General features: G+C 57.7%; 7 protein-coding genes across 7 annotated transcripts; all 7 read right to left on the bottom strand.

Annotated features, from left to right (window-relative positions):
• Positions 1–1295: 1295 nt before the first annotated feature.
• Positions 1296–6076, bottom strand: BDV59DRAFT_135634 (putative jumonji family transcription factor). The gene is made up of 4 exons (XM_073687055.1): positions 5575–6076; positions 5412–5509; positions 3384–5351; positions 1296–3263 (listed from the first exon to the last, which is right to left on the bottom strand). The coding sequence occupies exons 1-4, from the start codon at positions 5833–5835 to the stop codon at positions 1316–1318; spliced, it is 4275 nt and encodes a 1424-aa protein (XP_073543516.1). The 5' UTR covers positions 5836–6076; the 3' UTR covers positions 1296–1315.
• Positions 6077–7376: 1300 nt separating this feature from the next.
• BDV59DRAFT_135691 (choline/carnitine O-acyltransferase) lies at positions 7377–10659 on the bottom strand. Its single transcript, XM_073687056.1, has 4 exons — positions 9798–10659; positions 9715–9744; positions 7739–9658; positions 7377–7670 (listed from the first exon to the last, which is right to left on the bottom strand). Exons 1-4 carry the CDS (start codon positions 10186–10188, stop codon positions 7543–7545), a joined length of 2469 nt encoding a protein of 822 aa, XP_073543517.1. The 5' UTR covers positions 10189–10659; the 3' UTR covers positions 7377–7542.
• Positions 10660–11428: 769 nt separating this feature from the next.
• On the bottom strand, positions 11429–12196 carry BDV59DRAFT_135693 (uncharacterized protein). The gene has a single exon (XM_073687057.1). It carries the CDS (start codon positions 11933–11935, stop codon positions 11507–11509), a length of 429 nt encoding a protein of 142 aa, XP_073543518.1. The 5' UTR covers positions 11936–12196; the 3' UTR covers positions 11429–11506.
• BDV59DRAFT_205874 (CAP domain-containing protein) lies at positions 12106–13097 on the bottom strand (the record flags this gene model as incomplete). The annotated part of the gene is made up of 3 exons (XM_073694718.1): positions 12106–12173; positions 12232–12521; positions 12580–13097. 3 exons carry the CDS (start codon positions 13095–13097, stop codon positions 12106–12108), a joined length of 876 nt encoding a protein of 291 aa, XP_073543519.1.
• A 1332-nt stretch (positions 13098–14429) lies between these two features.
• On the bottom strand, positions 14430–17911 carry BDV59DRAFT_188039 (thioredoxin domain-containing protein). Its single transcript, XM_073691334.1, has 3 exons — positions 17557–17911; positions 15877–17500; positions 14430–15815 (listed from the first exon to the last, which is right to left on the bottom strand). The coding sequence occupies exons 1-3, from the start codon at positions 17656–17658 to the stop codon at positions 15175–15177; spliced, it is 2367 nt and encodes a 788-aa protein (XP_073543520.1). The 5' UTR covers positions 17659–17911; the 3' UTR covers positions 14430–15174.
• On the bottom strand, positions 17912–19987 carry BDV59DRAFT_188040 (cytochrome P450). Its single transcript, XM_073691335.1, has 3 exons — positions 19761–19987; positions 19254–19688; positions 17912–19204 (listed from the first exon to the last, which is right to left on the bottom strand). The coding sequence occupies exons 1-3, from the start codon at positions 19934–19936 to the stop codon at positions 18295–18297; spliced, it is 1521 nt and encodes a 506-aa protein (XP_073543521.1). The 5' UTR covers positions 19937–19987; the 3' UTR covers positions 17912–18294.
• On the bottom strand, positions 19988–21646 carry BDV59DRAFT_188046 (WD40 repeat domain-containing protein). Its single transcript, XM_073691336.1, has 4 exons — positions 21554–21646; positions 21326–21491; positions 20594–21259; positions 19988–20529 (listed from the first exon to the last, which is right to left on the bottom strand). The coding sequence occupies exons 1-4, from the start codon at positions 21592–21594 to the stop codon at positions 20281–20283; spliced, it is 1122 nt and encodes a 373-aa protein (XP_073543522.1). The 5' UTR covers positions 21595–21646; the 3' UTR covers positions 19988–20280.
• Positions 21647–21742: the final 96 nt, after the last annotated feature.

Genomic DNA, 21742 nt, shown 5'->3' on the forward strand with positions numbered 1-21742 from the left:
GGGATGAAGGATCGCCGTCTGTCTGCAGGGTTTCCGGAACTTGGCCGAAGAGCCTACGACGTACAGCATAATATATTGTACAACCAGCGGCGCTGATCCCACTCAAGACCGACATCACTCTTGTCCACAAAGATGCCTGTCGACTCCGGCGCAGAAGAGCACGACCGAGCCGCAGTACAAGGCGACCTACGACGTGCACACGCACTTGAACACCACAGATGGGAGGGAACTGGCCGTCTAGGTGCCGTTCTCTCCGATCTTGTCGTTCCGGGTAGAGTGACGGCAAAGAACGGCCAGCCTACGGAGTCGTCCAAGGAAGTTTAATTTAATCTAATTCCATATCATTTATTCAACTGTCCTGACATACAAACGATTGTCACCCAAGGTGACGGCTGCCACATCGACTGACTATCCTCTCCATCCTAGATTGCCAGGCTGTAGACGGAGAAAGACGAGGATGAGCGCCAAGGGAGAAGAGCAGGGACCTGGGGGCGGGGGCGGAGTAGAGGTGGATGGACACGACATGAAGGGCAGGGGGAACACGGAAGGGATGGGAGGGTAAGGTAAGGTACTATAGGTAGTATGTATGTATGACCGTTGAGGGATATGACACATATCCAAGCGTGATGAAGCACTGGGAAATCGGGGTATCAAACAAACAGGGCAGGGAGGTATAAAACGCTGGCGATCGTCTCTCATTCTGACAATGACATTTATTTTTTCTGTGCTTGGGGGAAATAGATTTTTTTTTTGGCGGTTTGCGAACTTCTAGTGTACGTCGAAGAGAGTCCGGTCCGTTCGGGGCGAAAGTAGGCTCCCGAAATGTTTCATTCATGACATGAGCGTCCGGCCGGCGGTCAAGGATGGCAAGGAGATAGGCGGCGGCGGAGGAGGAGGAGTAGGAGGAGAGAGGGGCGGAGAAGAGAACGAAGGGAGAAACATCATCGTCAAGGAAGAAAACAACGCATTGGGCGGTCATGGGCATCAAACCAGGCCTGCCAGGTGGCAGAAACCCCCTTTCCACCGCCACATGGGCTTTTTATGTCGCTCGTACGCCCCGACTCTGAAAACTCGACGCCTTTGCCTGGCGAGAAAAAGAACTCCTCGAAAAGTGACCAAAGAAATGAACGCCACCAGGTCCAATGTTGAGTTCAACCCCGGGTCCGTCGTGAAATCGAAAAGACCGGATCAACACCGTCAGGTGGGGCGAAAGATAAGAAGAAACAAGGGAAAGAAAGAAACAAACGCCCAATCATGCAGTCGTGAATCCAGATAAATCGTTACATGAAGATGATGCAGTTATACCGGCGTGAATTCAGGGGCTGAGCACGGCGCAGATATCGTCAGTCCCGTCAAGCCCAAACCCAGCCATGTCGACCGAGTGCAAAGAACCCGGGCCCTTGCCGAGCGAGATGTCTGAAGAGGCATAATCGTGCTTCAGTCGCTCATGAGGCCCGAAGAACGGTCGAGTCTCCTCGTTTGGCGTGTTGCCGTCGCCGGCCACCCATGGGCCATGTTGCCAGAAACGGGTGTTGGCCTGTTGGTCACCAAAGAGATCATGGTGATCGTGCTGGGTTTCCGGCCCGTGGCTCGTGAAGTCGTTGGGCGACTGGAACCGCAGATGCGACCGGCTGAAACTCGAACACGGCGAGTCGGCATGCAGAGGGAAGTCCAGGCCTGAGAGCGGCATGTCCTCGACCGTGGTGATATCGATGGTCGGGTTCTCCGTCTGCTGGGCCAACGCCGACGCCAGTCGAAGGTTGGAGGCCGAACTCTGGCGGCTGTGGCTGGTCGACCGCTCGATGGCCCGCTGGACAAAGCTGCCACAGGTTTTGAGGATCTTCTCCTGGTCCTCGGGCGACAGGCTGGCAAAGTAGTCGTTGGCCAGCGAGGGCTTGGGCAGCTCGGGGGGACAGGGAGTCAGGCCGTATGTCTTCTGGGCGTACTCGCTGAAACCGGAGGGCATGTCGTAGGGGGACTGATACACGGCCGGCGACTGTTCCCGCTGTTGTTCCAGGTAGGCATACTTGCGAGGCAGTTTGGCGGCGGCGGCGGCGGCGGTCCCGTTACCCCGCTGGGCCGATTCCAGTTTGTTATTCTCCGACTCCTTCTTCTGCAGCACATCTAACCGGTCGCGGTGGCTGACGAGCGAGAACCGAAGCATCTGCAACAATCGAGTGACCTCTTCGGAGCGCATGTTGAGAGGCTGCAGGGGGAGGACGGTTCCGTCCGGGCCTCGCGGCTGCACCCGTTGTTGAGCCATGGCCAGTTCCAACTTCTCCAACCCATTGGGTGGCGGGACGGAACCCATGGGTCCCAGGAGGGTTTCTACCACCAACTCCGGGCCGACGATCGTGTACCCGGCGAACACATTGGCATGGTCGGTGATCTGGGCCAGCCGACGACGGGCAATGAGTTCACGGACATTGGCGAAGTTATTGGCGGGGAGGTGGTGGTGGTGGTGATGGTTGGAGGCGGCGGTCTGCTGCTGCTGGGAAGTGTGCTGCTGTTGGGAGTGGAGGTGGGCGGATGAATGAAGCGACTTGGCAAATTGAGGATACGGAGCATGGCGGGCAGATTGAGTTGGTAGGGTTCGGTAGGCTGACGGCATCGCAGAAGCAACAGCAGAGGCGGCAGCAGCAGCAGAAGAAGAGGCACGAGAAGGAGGGGCAAAAGGAGGGCGCTGCAGCAGGGAAGGGCGGGAGGCAGCAGCAGCAGCTCCTGCGGCAGAGGTGGCGGCAGAAGCAGCAGGAGAAAGATAATGGCGAGGAGGGGCAACACCAGCCGCAGCACCGACACCAGCGCCAATCCCATACGGAGGCAGATGGCGGTGTTGGAGGTGGTGGGGGTAGGCAGAGGAGGGGAGTCGGGCCATCACGGCGCCAAGCGACTTGACGCTGTCCAGGAAATTCGACCGCGGATTGTGGACGCGGACGCTAGGGTTGTGCGTATACTGAGCCCTACATTCGGTCGATGACTGGCCCAGGTAATACCAGATCTGCTCGCCCTGGTGCAGGTTGATGGGCGCCGATGGTGGCGGGGCTTGCATAGCGTTATCCACCGTCTCGAACTCGGCCCACTGGTATGGAGAACCTTCATCACCGAACGGATTCCCGGCCACTGGCATGGTTGATTCCACTTCCTTGCGGGCATCGGGCTTCCGAGCCAAGTGGGCAGGCAGGGGCTTTGTGCCTGGCGCCAGTGGTGAGAAATTGCTCCGCCGCACCACCAGCATCCACCGGTATGGTAACTCGATTACATCGCTAGAAAATAAAAAAAAAATAGCGTCAGCTTCACCTGTTTCCCAATCCGGAAATTTCCAAACACACGCGACGAAGTATAGAAGTGGGTATGGGTATCCAAAGGGAGAAAAAGGAACTTACCCTCGAGGCAACACCTTCACCAACAATGTCCGCTCTTCGGGTCGATTCTCCAGCACCACTGCACCGTTGATCTCACGGTCGGCCTGGAACTGAACCAAATCGCCCATCACCATCCGACGCGCCGTTTCGATCAGCTTGCGGTCCTGGTCGGGAGATTCCGTGCTCGCCATCCAGGTCGGTTTCTTCTGCCGATGGTACTTGCACTTGAGGTCCACACTCGGTACCGAGTACTGGTTGCCATCGTCTGCAATGACGGCCACCGATCCGTGCTCTACCTGCACACCAGCCAGAAGGGCGCACGTCGCATGGTAGGACCGCGTACATTTGCCAAAGTTGCACTGGAAACAGGCTCCGCGCACCTCCCGGCAGAAGAGACATTTCAATCCCATACGAGCCTTGGGGATCTTGTCCACGTCGCACACCACTTCCTTGCCCGACTCATCACGGAGAATGCTGGTTTCTTCCGTGTACAAGGCGCACCGACGGTGGGCGTGGTTCTTGCCATCCTCAGTGGGGAGGAGATCCTCATAATCCAGATTGTTCGGACACAAGACGCAGGGAACCTTGCGCGGGAGGTCCATGCCGACCCGCATACGCTTCGCCCGGGTCGTCTCGCCGTCATGCTTTCGCTTCCGCCCGCGGGTGGACTTCTCGGGAACGCTGCGCGGCGGCGTCAGAAGGTCAGAGGCACCTTCCACTTCATCCAGATCGCTCTCGTATTCGCCGTAGTACTCAGGGGTCGACTCGCCCCGCAACTTGCGCTCAATCTCATCCACGTCGATCCATACGCTGTCCGCCTCGCAATGGCATTTCTTGGCAACGCGGGCATAGTCGAGCCATTTCTCGGTCGCGAAGTTCACTGACTCGGCACAATTGTACCCAATATTGTATCCCGAGTGGTATCCATACGGGTACGTAATGACGAACTCGCCCTCGTAGTGGACCAGCCGGTTAACGGTGATGCCATACTGCGACTTGAGGAGACTCGGGGAAACCAGGTAGGTCTTGTGGCGCAGGAACTGGTCGCAATTCTTGGCGTCGCTGGTCCAGATGCTCTTCATGGCCTGTTCGAAGCGGGGGGCGTCTTCCTGCGAGATGCTGTACCACTGTTTAGGGGCACCAAAATGGATGTAATTGATACTGTAGAGATCCACGTCTTCCAAGTGCCACGCAAAGGTGGCCTTCCACATGCCCAAGTAGAGATAGGCTGTGTTCACGCCGGGGACTTTTTGGCCCAGGACGTCCAGCAGGTTGGGGAGTTTGGCCACGTTCCACGAGGTGGTGTTGTCGTCAAAAAGCGAACCAGGCATATCGGCGCCGTACATGGGGTTGTTGAACATCAGGGACTTCCAGTAGGCGGTTTCCAGCTCCTCGCATCTCTCCTGCGTGTATTCCTCATTGTCGTGAATGCGGTAGTCGAAATCCTTGAACGCCTCCTCGTCGACGTAGTCGGCCATGTCGCCCTTGTTGGTTTTCCTCCGCGCTGACACCGACTTGGGCTGTCGTCCCTTCGGCTTCGGGGCGGGCAGCGACTCGCCGTCGCTGAGTTCCTCGGTCTTGGCCTCGACCGGGTTCGATTCCGGAGACACCGGGGTAGGCGGGCCTTCCGGCTTGACCTTATCCAAGCTGTCCTCCGCCAGGGGCTCTTCCTTGACTTTCACCTGGTTGGACCGCTTGGGGGGCCGTCCGGGGCCGCGCTTCTGCGAGTCGGACCGAGTGGTCTGGGGACGGGGAGCGGCCGGGGTGCGAGTAGCGCGTTCCTGGTTGCGGCGTCGCTCGCCTCGTCGAGCGGGCGGCTGGTGGCTACTCTCCTCGCAGAGGGCTTTCCACTGCGGCAGATTGTAAGATCGCTGTCGCTCGATGTTCGCCTGCGTGTAGGTTCCGTGCGATCCGTGGAATTCCTGCATGATGGGGTTCTTCACACGGATTTTCTTGACGGCTTCGTCGAGGGCCGGGAGGGAATCGGACCTGCACAGGATCGCCGCGATCAGCCCGAGGTCAGGTGTTTTCGCATCTGGAGGCACTCACCACTCCTTAGGAGGAACGACTTTGATGATTCCGGATTGCATGCCATATTTTTCCACCTTGTTGATGAAGTACTGGAAGTCCCGGAACTGATCCATGGTCTATGGAGGCATCGCAGGTCAGCGATTCCAGTCCCGTCTGGCGACCAGCAGGACATCACACTCACCGGCTTGAACACAGGGATCTTGCCGCCGCCATAGTAATGGTCGGGTTCAATGTCCTCCTCGGGCGCCGTCTCTACGGACGGGACCTCGGGGGCGGCCGCGGCATTGGGATCCAGCTCCAGATCGGACAGCTCGGACGGAACGCCATCGGGGACCTCTTTCTTACCGTTGGCGCTATGCGGCGGAGTGATGGAGGCGGCATCAGGCGCCGGGGGACCGGCGATGGATTCGAACAGGGGTTGATCAAGCGCAGCCGCCATCATCTCAAACACGACGGGGGGGAAAGGAAGGTAGGCAGTTTGAGGAAGGATATCGGCGCCGTCGTCGGAAGAAGCGACCGCTGATCGACGGCGAAAGAGGGATTCCCAGCGGTCGGGGAAGGGAGCGTTCAGGCGAAGAAGGGGGGGGTGTTGACGGGATCTATCGAAGTGACTATCAAAGTGCGATTAGAGAGGAGGTTTGGGAGAAGGCAACGATAATCCACGGACGGGTGCTGCGGAGGTATGTCGGATGTTGTTGTAAGAAGCAAAAGGGGTGTGGGTAATTGGAGGCGTCCGAGCTCGATAGGGTAGGACAGGAATTGGTTGGAGGCAGGGCGGACAGGGCCAGACGGATAAAAGAAAATAGGCACAGGAACAAGGCCGGGAACGGAGCGCGATGATAGGCAGGGGATAGAAAGGCAGGAGATGAAAGATGGGGAACGATAATGACGGTGGTGGTGGTCGTAGTGGTGGTGATAGTAGTGGATGATGGAGATGATGCTTAGGAGATCGATACGCCCGGTACGGTGTATGGGCCCAGGACGCAAGCAACCAGCAGGCCGCCCCTCTTTCCAGTCTTTCGAGGGAAGAAGATTTGCCGTGTTGCAGGACAAAGGAGCGACAGATGCTCAGCAACGAGGACGCTCGTTCGCCAGAGGCAGAGGCAGCGGATGGAGACACTAAGGCAGAACGATGCAGGAAGGGCGACAAGGGGCCAATGGATGGAAAGGCACCAGCGGGTCAGGCAGTGGAACGGGACCCGAGAGCACGAATGGTCTGACGGGCAGAAGGGGGAAAGACGAAAGCCGATCAGAGCTGGCGCAGGCAATGATGGTCATGGAAGGGATATGAATGGCGCCTGAGTTCGGTGTTAAGGCATCGATCCGATACCACCAAAACTACTGGCCTGAGCAGATCCCAGCACGACTTCCGGTGTCGGGGGGAGAGAGGGAGGGTCTGGAGGGACGAAAACGAGAAGGACGATGGTGCGGATCCTTGAAAGGAAGACACTTACCCGTATGCCGAAAGCTCAATCAATGCAGAAGACGACGTGTTGCTGGAGAAATGACGGGGACTGGACATGGAGCGAAAGCAATGAAGCTCGAGAGCTGCAAAAGCGACGGGAGAATCGTCCGGTCACGTGTAGAGCACCTGACCGGCGCCCGTTACGGAGGCTGCTGAGTCAGGCGGACCCAAATGTACGCGGGAGGAGCATCCAGCACGATGACCTCATCTATCTACATAATTTGCATGGACTACTGCATATGGAGTACAGAGTAGACACATAGACAGACAGTCAGACAGTCTCCGGATCGGCGAACAAGTCACCGCGCAGCTCCTCCAGTCTGTCCACGCGATCATGCATGCACTCTGCAGCCGCCATTCGCATTTGCTCATCCCGTTCGGATGTATTAGTTCGGTAACATACCCGTACTAAGGTAGCTACCTACCTCTTCTCTACCTCAGGATCAGTCGTATGATCCTCGACATCGCACAGCCCATGACTCAATATAAGGCCTGTCAATTGACTTTGACCGTCTTACCGCCACTCGGATCATACGGTACCAATCTATGCAGTACATTCTATGCTAGACCCATGCAATACTGTAACTCGTAGCATACCAAATCCATGCATTCACCGGAGTATATCGCAAACCCACGCTCAAAACACAAATGTAGAACAAACCCACAAATCCAAGAAAAACCTCATCAGTACTCGTTCAGTCGCAGCTTCTTCCCGACAAACCGGCGTCGTTCAGGCTTATCCCCACCCCGTTCCCGCTCGACATTCAATCCCTTCAACGCGTGCAGAAGCATCCCGGCATCGAAGAACCCATCTGATTCATGCATTAGTTCACCCGCTGTCATGCCAACAACGCCAAGTCAGAGGACCCGAGCAACTTACATCCGCCCATGCCGTCATCCTCCATCTCCCCACTGTCCGTCGTGGGCGTCTCGGCACCCCGAGGGATCTGACCATCGCCGCGAACGATCCGGCCCCGGCGGTTGTCGCCCTGGAACCGCTCGGTCATCATCTCCATCTCGCGAGCCCGACTGGTCCGCGGGCTCGTGGTCTTGCCGCTGGTCGCCCGCAGTAGCTTCCGGATCTCAAACAGGTACGACTCCAGCGTGTGCATCAGCCGCGCCGTCTGGCGGTGCTTGGACGACGCGCAGATCGAGATCGACTCGTCCTTGATAATGTACCCGATGCCAAACCCGTCCGCGGACGTCGGCCCGAACCCAAAGTGCCGCAGACACGGGTTGCCGCAGTTGGACGTCGACAGCACCGTGTTGTTGATCTTGTCCCAGCCCGGGTCGTTGAACAATGCCGGAGTCGGGGGTGCCGGGCGCACCGCCCGCAGACCGTAGCTGCTGGTCGACAGTCCGTCCTCCGACATGGACGTGGAAAACTTGGGCGATCCGCTCTCCAGGGGACTGGAGTAGCCGTTGGAGCTGCCCTCCACGCTGGTCCCGGCCGAGACGTCGCCTTCGTCGAAGGACCGCTGCCAGAGACAGTACAGCGCGTAGAGGTGGCGATCCTGGCCCTGACCCTTCGAGCACTCCTTCGTGATGGCCGTGTGCTTCTCGGTGGCCTTCCGCAACGCATTCACCTTGTCCTGCGGCGGAAGCTCGCCCCAGAACGTCTTCACGAAGTCGACACATTCGTTGGTGACGGTGCGGACGGCCTCGGTCCGCCCGTGCAGGAAGAACTTCGTCATGGCGGGTTCGTACGTGTTTTCGATCCGCCCGTACAGTCCGTAATAGGCCGCCTGGAAAGCCATCTGCACGAACGCGTCGGGGGAGAATCCCATCGAAGTGATAAAGTTCTTTCCGTATCCTGCAAACTCCAGCGTATGGAACTCGTGCTGCTGCAGAAGGTCGGACAGGTGGGACTCCGCAAACCGCAGAGCAATGCTCACTTCCGGGACCATGTCCCACTCCAGCTTCCGGGGGGTGGTGCTCACGTTGCCAAAACTGCGAGGGTCTCGTTTCGACGGATCGGGGCTCGTGCTAGCCCACATGCTGGGGCCCTGGCCGTTGATGGTTCGCGCAAACCGGAGGATTGTGTCGGTGTAGACGTCACTGGCAAACCGCAGCACGGTGTGCCCGTCCACGCCGGTATGTTCAAAGTTGATCCCGGCGCTGCCGTTCTGGCACACGATGATCTGTAACTTGTCGTACCATCGGTTTGTACACGTGCCGACCTGCACCCCCTTGATCACTTCGCTCGTGCCGCAAAGCATATTGGCACACAGCTGAGACGTGTTGCGGGGTTCCGTATAGTCGAGGCAGAGAACGAACAGAGCGGTGTCAACGATGTTCAAGCACTCGGCGTTGTTCGACCCCTCATCCTTGGTTAGGATGTCCCGCAGTCCCGACCATACCTTGCGGTTCTCGGTGCTGAGGACACCGAGAGCGCCCTTGGCCGCATCCTGGATGGGGGTCTGCTCGGCATCGTTGACAATCACTTGAAGGTTGACGGCAATATCCTTCTCGGTCATTATCAAGTCATTGTGCTCGTCCAGAACATCAAACCAATAGAACTGGCCCCGACACAGGACGACAATGTGTTTCGCGTGAGGGTCCTGGCTGATCACGCAGCCGTTGTCGGTTGGGACACGCGCCGTTCCGAACATGCGAGAGTACTGGTACATGCACAGTGGCGTGCCACGGACCGTATCAGGGGGAAGCTCCTCCCGTCTGACGGCCCGCACGAACGACAGGGCGGAGACAACAAGTGACGCGGCTCTGGTTACTTGATGGTTTCGCGCGGGGGTCGGGTCATCTTCCAGGAGGAAGAAGGGGTTGAGGTTCAGGACCACCGCTGAGGAGTAGTCAGTATCAGATACTATTTATCGCAGCTAATGTGGGATGCCTTACGGCTATCGTAGTTCAGATATGAATCGTACCCTATGAGGCTGTCAGTCGAGTCCGAGCATAGCGCGGAAGGGGGTTTAACATACAAAACTGTTCGATGTAACTGGTCTTTGAGGAAGCGTAATTCTTCAGCTTCTCCTGGAGAACCGGGCCGTCGGACTTAAGGAAGTCCTGAACGGCAGCCTTGGTTTCTTCCTGCTCCCGAGGGGTCTGCAGGGCAGACAAAGCCTCCACATATTTCTTGCATGTACTCGCAAGGTCGGGTACAGGAAGCTTGGGCAGGGTGTCTTGGTTGGCAAATGTCGATCCTGGTTTCTTGGAGGAAGTGTCTGGCGAGACGGCGGGTTGACTTGTGCCATCCTTGGAGGTCGGCTGGATCTTTGTTTCCAAGGCCGGTTGGGATCGAGGGGACGACATGGTGTTTCCTAAGGGCTTGGGCGCCGTAAAATGACGGACTGCCATGGATGAATAGGACATGGTGTCAGCCAGACGAACAGCCTAAGCGAAGCGACAGGCAAGAAAAGTAGGTATAGACAGGAGACGAAGGGCGGTGCGGTAGAAGTAGTGACAGTCTTGGAGGCAGTATGGGGGCATGGAGGGTTATCGCCTGACCGGTCCAATCACGCGACGTTGGGAAAGGTGTGTGAAGAGAAGTGATGAAGGAGAAGGAAAAAGTTCCGTCAAGATAGGGAAACGCACGACCGGGAGCAGAATATTTATACATCAGGACCAGGGCGAGGGCCGATGATGTCGCCCCGCTGTCCGGGGAGCTGGACAACAGGCCGGGTGGAGTATAGAACTGGGGCTCGGGACAAAGGGAAAAAATAGTGCCAACGGACGGGGGAAGGGACGCTTACGGGGAGCTAAGAAGAACAGACAGAAGCCCACAGCGGAATACTAGCTGCAGTGGATCTCTCCCACAGGGTCAGCGTTCCGGGAGTTTAGGCTCTAGGCCAAGGGGATCGGGGGAACGGAGGGAAGCTTCTAGGTGACGGATCGCCAAGAGATGATAGGATTTTCCTGACGGGGACAGCCGAGGGTCGCACCGATGAAACAGAAGAGTCTTCTTGCAGGGGTCGGATATCTATCATGCAGGATGTATCTCCGATGGTAATATTGGTGGTGTATTGTAGAGAGAGTGTGTGTCAGTCACACTTCTTTCGTCATAAACGGAACTGATGCGGGGAAGAGATCCCAGTCAGTGAGGGCACCAAAAAGGACGGAAAATGGAGAAGAAATAAGAAAAGAAAAAGAAGATGGGAAGTGAAGACTTTACCTGTCGATAACAGGTAGACGTTGAATATGGCTATCTCTGTCGGTAGTCGTGCAGCTAGTTACCAGAGGTAGAGTACTAAGCGAATAGCTGATAGTGGATTGAAGATCGTTGCAGGCTGACGTCGCAGTGACAGTGGACAATGATTAGGTCCTCTGCGCAGGTAGGGAGGGCCGGACTGGTGGGGCAAGCAAACACCGCGTCAGTTCAGAATACTCCGTCAGACAGTAGTAATGAGCGACAGGTTCGGACGAAGGGAACCGGCGACGATGCAGATGCAGACTGTGGGCGAGCGTGAAGAGGCAATTCTGGTTGCGGGGGGTGCTTATCGGGGTCACGTGGCGATACTGAGTCAGCCAGTCCGCATCCGTCCTAGTCTCTCTTGCAGAACACCGTGCACGAGGTACCTACAGTACTAGTCGTAGTCTATTCTACGCCGTTTAACTCGAGCTAACAGGTTCCATTGGACAAGAGCAAGGTTGGTCCGTGTGTTCGTGAAATGTCTTGTCATTCAGTTGGTGTTCATCCATGTGCATTCCCGACCATTCCAGACCCAACTCTATGCATGACGCCCATATCCAGACCTCCAGAAACCAAATCCACAAGCAAAGACAGCCAAAGGGGAAAGAAAAAAAAAAAAGCAAAAGGGTTGCTGTCATTGGTACCATGACATGGCAAGAAACGAAGGGAAGAAGAATATCCACAAGAAGTAAACCGGAGTTGCGACATGTAGGACAGACCCGAAGAACGCAGTGGAGTTTTCCGCAGGCTGCGGATCTGCTTTCCTGCCGAGCCGACCATGGGAAAGCTTGGCCCGCAATTCGGGAACCGAGAGAACCATAAAAAAAGAGAAAAACAAAGAATGATAATCCAGAAGGGCAAGACAGAATACACAACGTGCAAAAGAACTGACCCGTGTCGGGCAATTTTCTCGATTTCGATCAGTCGCATAGCGCGCACCAGGCTGATAGCAAAACATCATCCCCCAGGATCCAGGGGTTCTGACGTCCACGGCCACCCATGAACGAGGCAATATTGACATCCAATTCCACCACCACGATCGTCCTTACATGGCCAATGGCTGTTTCCTATCACCGGCGAGAAAAACCAGACCGAAACACTTAGGCGACGTACATGGAATGTCCCAGAGGAGCCAGGACGTTGGAGGCGTATTCACCGTCATAGTTACCTAAGCAAAGGTTAGAGAACGCTCCCGGCGGGTGGCGGTTCCATCAGGAGGGACTTACCAGCCGGGCTGTAGTTGCAGACGGTGAACGGCACGGAGGAGCTGGAGTCGACGTTGCCAAGGCTGGGGCAGACCACGGTGGCACAACCCACGTGGGTGGTGCCCTTCCACACGATCTGACTGAAGTGACCCCACAGGTCGAACTGGGCCATGTCGGGAGTGGCCTCGCCGTAGAGGTTGCTGAAGTAGCCCATCTCGTTGTTGTACATCAGGTTGGTGATCATGACCCCGATCTGGTCGGCGGAGACACCATAACCGATGTTCTGGCCGTAGCCACCACCGTCAATGCTCCTGGAGGGAGTTAGCGAATTGATGGGGTTTGTCAGGGAAGGCAAGGATCAATCCTTACGTGTCGTGCTCATAGACGCAACGGGCGGCAAGAGTCTGGGCGCTGGACTGGAGATCAGAGTCCCAGGAGAGGGAGCTGGCGGAGTGGTTGCTACGGTGGACGTTGTGGTTGTAGAGAATGGCGGACTGGTAGTCGGTGGGGGTGGCCGCGGCGGCGCTGGAGCTGGTCGAGGAGGGCGAGAACCAGGATTCGATGGTGTCGAAGAAGTCACCCTGGGAGGAGCTCGACGACGGCGCCGGAGCGGAGGTCGTGGGCTTGACGGGGGCCGGGGCCTGGGTGGTGGGCGGGACGGACGTGGTGGGGACCACGACACGCTCTTCGGTGGAGGAGCTGGAGCTGGGGACCGACTCGGAGACCTGAACGGCCTGAACGGGGGCATAAGTCGGGGTCGAGGCACTCGGGGTGACGGTGGTGGTCACGGTGGTGACGCTCCAGTCGGTGACATAAACGCGCTTGTCCAGGGGAGACCCCAGGGCGCCGGCGGCGCCGAGAACACCCAACAGAAGGGAAGACCGCATGATGCTGAGACGAGGGCGAACGGGATGCGGTGGAGGGACACAGGTCAACTGTGCTTCGATCGCGAACAAGGACTTCTCCGGGAAGGGCTCCGACCGAAGGATGGAGAGGATATGTACGAGAGATTCTTGTCGAAAGAAGGGCGGGTGAGGGGATGTATCAACAGTAAGGAATGACAGCCGTAGAGCAACTTTTTGGAGGGAGTGACAAAAAGGAGCACCAGCGGCGGGATTGAGGGTAGAGAATGAAGGGTGAAGGAGAAGAAAGGAGGGAGCGAGCGAGCGAGATGATATACGGGGCAGAGGTGGAAAGGGGAACGCGCTGGCTGTTCTACGTCCCCAGTGGGGCCGTGCGATCTGGAATAATCAAACGTAAATTACTGGGAGCAACCGGGGAGCCAGCAGGATCGAGACAATCAAGACAAGGCCAGACTCCGGGCGAGAACAGCGACGACAACGACTGCGACAACCAAGTGGATGCGACAAGACCAAAACCCCCTTCATCCAGGCAGTCAAAGAACGAGGGGGGGGAAGAACCATGGGCCATGGGATGGGGGCTTTTTGAGGGCCCCCCTGAACATCCAGGATCCATTGGGAGAGACATACCGGAGATCATCTAGCATAGTCCACGGGCGAAGCGGCCACTAGTACGGAGGGAATGAGGGCGGCGGGAGGCGGCGGGAATGGGAGGTGCTACATGCCAGCGGCTGGAGGATTCCGGGAGGAGGCCATCCAGCCATGGAGAGAGATCTGGACCTTCCCCCTTGAAAGTCTTGTCGGTGGATGGCGATGGGTACGTAGTACGTACTCTGGAGTGTCTCCGTCTGGGTCTCGAGTTCTCTGGTGGATGGTCAAGGCACATGTGTAGGGAGTAAATAAGAATCAGGAGAACGGTCGAACTAAATCTCCACTCGTTTCAGGCACCGCCCACCATTGGGCGAATCAGGACGATCCGGCTCCATCTATGCCGTGCGATGGGCATCCCAATCACAATCCCAATGGAGAGAGAGACAGTTGGTGGTCAACGGTTGTTGCGTACGCAGGATCATCCTTTGCGAGTGTACCTACGCAGTCGTGATACATGTGAGGTGTACCATGGCTCACCGTGTCACAGCAACGTGGCCGCCGACCACGTTACGTATCTATCCATTGTTCATTGTCTGGTTCCGACGACCAGAAAGAAAAACAATACCATACGTACTCCGTATACGGAGGGAGTCCTCTGTACGCAGTACAGATTCAAGACAAGGATATTCCACCTCCGTGGCGACCTGACCTCCACCGACCGAATGATTAACCGCCAAAACTTGGCATCTCGGCTCTGGATGAGGCGCCCGCTAACGTTTCATCCTGCTCGTTCTGATTCAGTGACAGGTGATTTGCCATCGGATCCATTTTTCCTTCTTCGGGTTCCTCTTTTCCCCCTCCATCTCCTCTCTGGTTCCAGTCAATCGGTCCGTCCCTCGTCCACCTCATTCGTCTACGTATGCGACTGCTCTGTCGACCGACGCACATCCATCCCCGAACCCAAAGGGTCACCAGTTGTGGCTCTGACTCCCCCGATTACATCTGAAACACCTTCTCTCAGCCATGAAATCATCTCGCGTCGGATGCACGCCAGGGATCCAAGAAAGCCCCCCTCCTCGAGTCTCCCCTCCCCACATCCAATCAACGCCATTAATTCTCCGACAGCCCAGCGCCACGCCTCGGCCGTAATCAAACGTAATCAAAGTCAGGACCACCTGAGAATCATCTCCGACAGGGGTGAGTGACATGGGGATCGGGATCGATCGGCGGTCGTTCTACCGTCCCTATACTCTGTACTCCGTACTGCATGCAGTTTCACCCATTTCCATGGTGATGGTCTCTTGGCCGCCAGCTGAATCTGCGCCAGGTTGTCATGTGATAACTCCAACCCTATCTACCCGGGCAGGCACCCCGGCCGCGGCTCTCTGTCCCAAGCATTCAAATTATCTACCTAGGTACTGTACTCCGTAGATAGCCCATCCAATGCCCAACATGCACCCAACGCAAATGGAACCAAACCCTAAGAGAAAACAATCCGATCCATCCGTACAGTCTATACGTCCACCATCCGGCAACTCCCCCCTTCACACACCAGTAGATAGTTCTTCGCCGGCTGCGATGGCTTCAGGTCCCTAAACAGCTTCTTCCGCGTCCGCAGCCAGAAAGACGGATTGCCCACAAAGTCGCCCACATGCGACGGCCGCACATCCACGAGCGACGTCGTGACGGTCGACGTCGAGGTCGCCGACCCGGCCTCCGCCCGGATCTTCTGCACCACCAGGTCGCGCGCCGACGCCGGCTCGTCCGTTCGGTTCACCAGGCTGTCCGACTCCGGCCCCGTCGGGGGAGCAATCGATGCCGTGCACAGAACCCCCGTGACGGTGCGCGTTCCCGCCTCGAGCCCGGCAATCGCGTCCAGCAGCCCGACGAACAGGAACGGATGCTGCAGCACCTCGACCGCGAACGAATGGCACGTCTGCCGGCACAGCGTGCGATACTCCTCGTCCTCGAGGAGGTTCGCCAGCCGCAGCAGGTTGCGCGCGATTACCCCGTTGACGGACGGCGTCGCCGACTCCGTCCCGGTCTTCAGTCGCAACAGGGGCCCCGGCATGCCGGCCGTCATCGTCGACGGCGTGCTGTAATACCCCGCCGGCGTCGACCCCACCGACGCGAGGAAGTGCTCATTGAGATATTCTATGGCGTCGTTAGTGCCTGTCCGACCGCACGGTCGTCTCTGGAAACATCGTATACGTACTCTGCAACTGTTCCGCAAACTGCAAGTATCTGTCATCCAACGTCGCCTCGTACATTTCGAGCAACCCGCTCGACAAATACGCGTAGTCGTCCGCAAACCCGGGCGTGTCACCTCGGCTGCCGTCCCGGTAGATCCGCCACAGCTGGCCCGTCGGCTTCTCGAACAGCGTCTCCTTGATGAAGTCGACCGCTCGCGCCGCCGCTTCCCGACACTTCAGCGCCATGGAGCTCTCGATCTGCTCGAACAGCGCACTGGCCTTGGCCAGCGCGCCGATCGCGAGCCCGTTCCACGCCACGATGATCTTGTCGTCCAGGTCCGGCCGCACACGGCTCTTTTCGCGATAGTCGCGTAGCTTCTGCTTGGCCGACCGGATGATCCGCACCACCTCGTCCTCGCCCAGCCCAAACTCCCGCGCCAGTTTGCTCGGCGTCACCTTGATGGAGAGGACGTTCTGGTTCATGAATTCGTCGTGGGGGTCGTTCGCCGGGGAGATGTTGCCGTCCGGGAGGACCCCCCAGTGACGCGCACACACGCCCGCATCGCGGCTGCCGAGCACCTGGGTCAGCTCCTTCAAGGTCCAAACGTAGAACGCGCCCTCCCGCTTCTCGGTGTCGTTGGGCGAGGGCAGGCTGTCGGCGTCTTCGGAGGAATGGAAGGCCCCCGTGGGCGACTGGATCGGGGCGGTGGTCAGGTACGTGGCGAGGTCGTACACCGCACCCAGCAGCTCGGGGTTATGGGTGATCTTGAACGCATCAACGTAGACATCGAGCAGTTGGGCCTGGTCGTAGAGCATCTTTTCAAAGTGAGGCAAGCTCCAGTCCGGGGTGACACTGTACCGCGCGAAGCCGTGGCCAATGTGGTCCCGGATGCCGCCGCGAGCCATGTTGATGAGGGTGTTGACCGCCATGGTGGTCGCGTTTGCGCACTCGTCCTTCCCGACGACATCCACCACCGCACTCGGGTAGACCCCAAGGCGGAGGAGAAAGCTCAGGTTGGCGGGCGTGGGGAATTTGGGCGCTCGCGAGAAGCCCCCGTGGGTGGGGTCATATCGCGACGCAAAATGCTGGTAGGCCTCCTCGAGGAGCTCGATGTCCAGGTCTTCATCTGCCTGTCGGTCACCCTGGTACGTGTGCGTGCCCTCCTCGGCAAATTCGCGCAGTTGTTTGGTGATATCCTTTGCGTTGTCGCGACACCGCTGTTGCTGGGTCTGCCAGACGTCGCGGAGCTTCTCCAGGATCTCGACAAAGCCGATCGTGTCGTGGCCGGGAAGCGTGCTAGCATTGGGGCCGGGCCAGTACGTGCCGCCGAAGACCGGCTCCAGGTCCGGGGTCAGGAAGACATTCAGCGGCCAGCCGCCTGAGCCGGTCGTGGCCTGGACGTAGTTCATGTAGACGTCGTCGATGTCAGGACGTTCTTCCCGGTCGACCTTGATGGGGATGAAGGATTCGTTGAGGATGGAGGCGACCTCGGTCGACATGAAGGACTCTTTCTCCATAACGTGACACCAATGGCAGGCAGAGTAGCCGATGCTGAGAAACACGAGTCGATTGTATCGGCGGGCCAGGTCGATCGCCTCCGAGTCCCAGACCTGCCATGCGACGGGGTTGTGCATGTGAGCGCGGACCTATCCTCCTGTTAGCGGATTCCGTCTCGGGGAGAGGGGGATGGACAACGACTGACGTAGGGCGATCGGCTGTCGCGCAGGCGGTTGACGAGCTTAGGCTCGGAGTCGGAGGAACCCCCATGGGGGTGGGTATGGATGTCTGAAGAAGCAGTCGCCATTGTGAAAGAGGGTTGCGTGCACCACGCGACACTCGGCGAGAGACGGTCAGGGTATCTTCGGCTCCGGCGGGGGGACGAGACTAGCCGGCAGATGGAGCGAGACTGCGGGGCCAGACGGCGTGGGAGGATGCAAGAAATAACGAACACTGTTGCAGCAGGAACTCGAGCCGGGAGATCGTCGAGGGGGGTGATACCAGGAGGGTGTAAGTTCAGAGATAAGACCACTCACGCGGTGGAAGAAGGAGGGGAAAGTATTCTGGAGAGTAAGTTGAATGGCCCGCATCCGGGAGATCTTCGCCCTCGTGCGTCATCCATGCATCAGGTCACGTGGTCCATACTTCTGGGACAGAGCCCTAGGTACATGGTCATAGGCGGGATAAACGGATCTGTCGCATACTCACGAACTATGAAGCAGTCCCGATACATGAGTGGTATAGCACAGTATACTACTCAGATACCTAGGTAGGTAGCTGACTTGTTCGGACCGGGTTATACGCTTCCACTCTGTAGTGCAAACGGGGCTCCCCGGACGCCGCTGACCAAAATGATTCTAAACCGGACGAGGTTCATGATTTCTTCTGTCGCTATGTAACCAGTCACCCGATACTGTAAATCCTATACGGACGTCATACAAGCCTATCCAACCATCAAGTTAAACATCCCGTTACCCGCTCTTGTCTCGCAGTCCCACTTCACCCCCTCATACTCCTTTCGCGCAGATACCCTCACATCAAACCCACCTTTGATCGGCCGGGTGATAGATGTTATGGCCATGGAATTGAGCCGGGGTGGATTCCATGCCCCATCCACCGGGGCCAGGTCGTACCGCAGCATCATCATAGCGGCGATCCCCAGGATCTCCGAGCTGGCAAAATGCCGACCGGGACAGAGAACGGGCGATACACCAAATGTCATGAAGCCTCCCGTGCGACGAGGGGTCTTGTCGGTCTTGATGAACCGTCGGGGGTCAAAGTCCCCGGCGGTGCTGCCCCAGGCATCAGGGTTCCGCCCCATTGACGCACCAGGCATGCTGAGGACGCTGCCGCTCCGGAGCAAGTACTGGTCGGCGAGGATGAGATCATCCAACACAAAGCGCGTCGGCGACGTGGAGGTTCGCGTGCGCAGGACCTCCTGGAAGAAGGAGATGAGGAGCGGACAGTGATCGCGCAGCGCGGAGATGTCGATAACATGCACCTGATCGGGGGTCACGCGAAGCGCGTGCCGGACGACTTCCTGGCGGATCTCCTCCAGCAGTTCGGGCCGGGAATAGAGCTCGAACAGAACCCAGAAACTGGCGGGGACGGTGTTGGAGAGCAGGCCAATGGCCATCGTCACCTCGGAGCGCGCCGTGTCTTCCACGGACATGCCTCCTTCTCGCAGCGTCTTCCAGCGTACATAGGTCAACTCGGATCCGTCTTCTTGGCCTCCCTGCTCGTAGTACTTCACGAGAGCCGCGACGGCCGTCTCGCGCCCTTTCCACGCCTTGCGGGCGGTGAGCCAGGGGAGAAAGTTCGCCGTGAGGGGACTGAGGTTCGACTCGTAGGCCCTGTAAAAATCAGGAGGGGGGTCTCGTCGGTCGATGGGAACGTACCTACCAGAATGCATCTTCGATCTCGCGGTTCCTGTATGGGTTCAACGGTCCATACGACGCTTCCGTGCTGGCCGCCGTGATTACACGGGTGCACCAGGCATACAGATCAACGGTCTTGCATTTGGCAAGCTCATCGACCATTGGGCTCAGTAGCTGCGCCATACGCTCGTTCATGCGATCCAGGGCGCGGCCCGTGAGCGTGGGGTGGATGGCATGCACCACTGTCTGGTTCAGTCCCTGACCACCGGACTGTTTCTCCCGCATCAACTCGAGTCCCGTGCCGCGGATCCCCGCGATGCGCTCGGCCGAGAAGGTGAGAAACGGGTCAAAGGTGAGGGCCCTGTTGCGTTGGACGGCCTGCAGCAGGGCAGGCGATGTCACCAGGTACACTTTGCCGAAGAGCATATCCAACGAGAAAATCGGATAGGAATATTTTTCGCTGATAAGATCAGTTTCCGTTGCTCCACCTGGTTTGTCGCAGAAAAAAAGAAAAAAAAAAAAACAAACTCACGTCATGATGCTAAAGTAGGCCACGCCGTGCCATAGCAGTCCCAACAGGTGGCCGACGACCGGGATACCGCTGCCCACCGTAGGAGGCTCGCGCGGATCACGACTCAGCCGCCGACTGAGGACATATCCCAGAGCCACCACCGCGCCCAGCACTACCAGCTGGCGAACATCTAGCATGGTGACGTTGTGGGGATCGACTCGTGGCGGATAGGAGAGGAGGCCACGGAATGGAAGCGGTTGGGGGAAGAGGCGACATTTAGCCATTTAGCCCCATAGCATCCGCCATGCATGCCGAGCCGATCGCCTCGTCTAGCAGACAACATGAGGGTTTTCCAGCGAATTCTATACTTAACTCCTCTGTACTGCGCACGTAGTAACTCGACCGCAGATAGTCGTCGAGGCTTGGCGATTTGAAATCCACCGACCGTTATTGGATGGGTCATACGGTTATACGGAGTCCATTCGGCCAGACTCAAGAGGTATCATATGTGTCATACGCAGTATTATCATATCATGTCAAATCACTCCTCCATCAGCTCCGCCAGTTCTCGCTCTTCCTCCTCTGTCAACACCGGCCCGGCATTTGTCGGCTCCTCGTCTTCCCCGGCGACCTTCTTGGACCGCTCGACGGCAATGCGCAGGTCTTCCGGATGGAGAGACCATCGTCGGATAGTCGCATCAATGCTGACACTGATCACAGTCGTGCCCTGGAGAACGAGGCCGGTCACTTCCTCAAAATGACCGGAAAATGTGTGGTGGAGCGCTCCGGTCTAACCCAGTCGGTTAGCAAAGTCCCTGGTCCGTCTAGGCCGTAGGACCAACAAAAGCACATACCGATCGATTCCAGACGCGAACCTCCTCATCTCTACAGGCCGTAATGACCCAACCTCCCTGCTCGTAGACAACCACGTCACGGACATAGTCCGGATGAGTCAACGTCATGTTCGGTTTCCAGCCTTCCTCCCTTACAAGACACTTGGCTGTGCGGTCGGCGGATGCCGTCCACAGGTCGCCATCTTGGTCGAAAAACAACTTGTATACGTTGGTGTCGTGAGCGAGGATCGCATCCGTCCCGGTGAGGTCTTTACTGCCGGTGGAGAGGTCGAAGCGACGGATCTCTCGATCGCTGCCCGCGCTGAACACCACCGGTTCCGGGGGATCTGTATCCAACGAGACGGGGTCAAGGATCAGGTCCTGGATTCCCTTGATGTGGCCTTTCATGACGGCAAGCCGTTGTCCACTGGCGATATCGAAGACTAGGATCTGCGCATCGGCCCCTCCCGAGACCAGGACGTCTTTGTCCTGGAGTCTCGTGGTGACGACGGCTCTTACAAAATCGGAGTGACCCTCATACTTCCGTGTGAGCTCGCGCGACGCGACATCCCAGCTCCAGACAAGCTTATCCCAGCAACCGGCGAACAAGGTGCGGCCATCGGGACTCAAACAGATGCTGGTGACCGGGGCGGTTGGTCCTTTGTACACGGCGGCCGTTTCTCCTGTCTACAAATTTCCCATGCATGTCTTAGCTACAGGACCCCGAGACGGGAATGGACACCATGCACCTACTTCGAGTATGACCCTCCGGACAGTTCCCGCACTCTGTGCCACGAAGACCGCCCCAGGATGGACCGGATGCGCCTGGACAGCTAGGATTTTACTCTGAAGACGGATGGGATCTCCATTGGTATTCCGGGACTTGGTATCCTTTCGCTTCTGTTCGTCTAGGGCCGCCCTGGAGAATGCGGGGGGAGGATCAGTGAGGGAGCGCGGCCGACGGTGATGGTGATGACGAACGTAGTCTGGAAGAAATCGTTCTGATGGGAGGAACGAGACATGATGGGAGAGAGAGAGAAAGAGAAGATTGAGAAAATGATACAGTCAAGTTCCAGTCTCGTAATGGAGTAGAGTGGAGAGAGATCGAAGCTAAACGAAAAAAACCTGCGCAGTGAGCTCCTGCCGCCGCCCGTAGCCCGCCTTTTTCCA

Source organism: Aspergillus ambiguus (genome assembly GCF_047715705.1).
Source record: "Aspergillus ambiguus strain CBS 117.58 unplaced genomic scaffold BDV59scaffold_51, whole genome shotgun sequence".
Classification (NCBI taxonomy): Eukaryota; Fungi; Ascomycota; class Eurotiomycetes; order Eurotiales; family Aspergillaceae; genus Aspergillus; species Aspergillus ambiguus.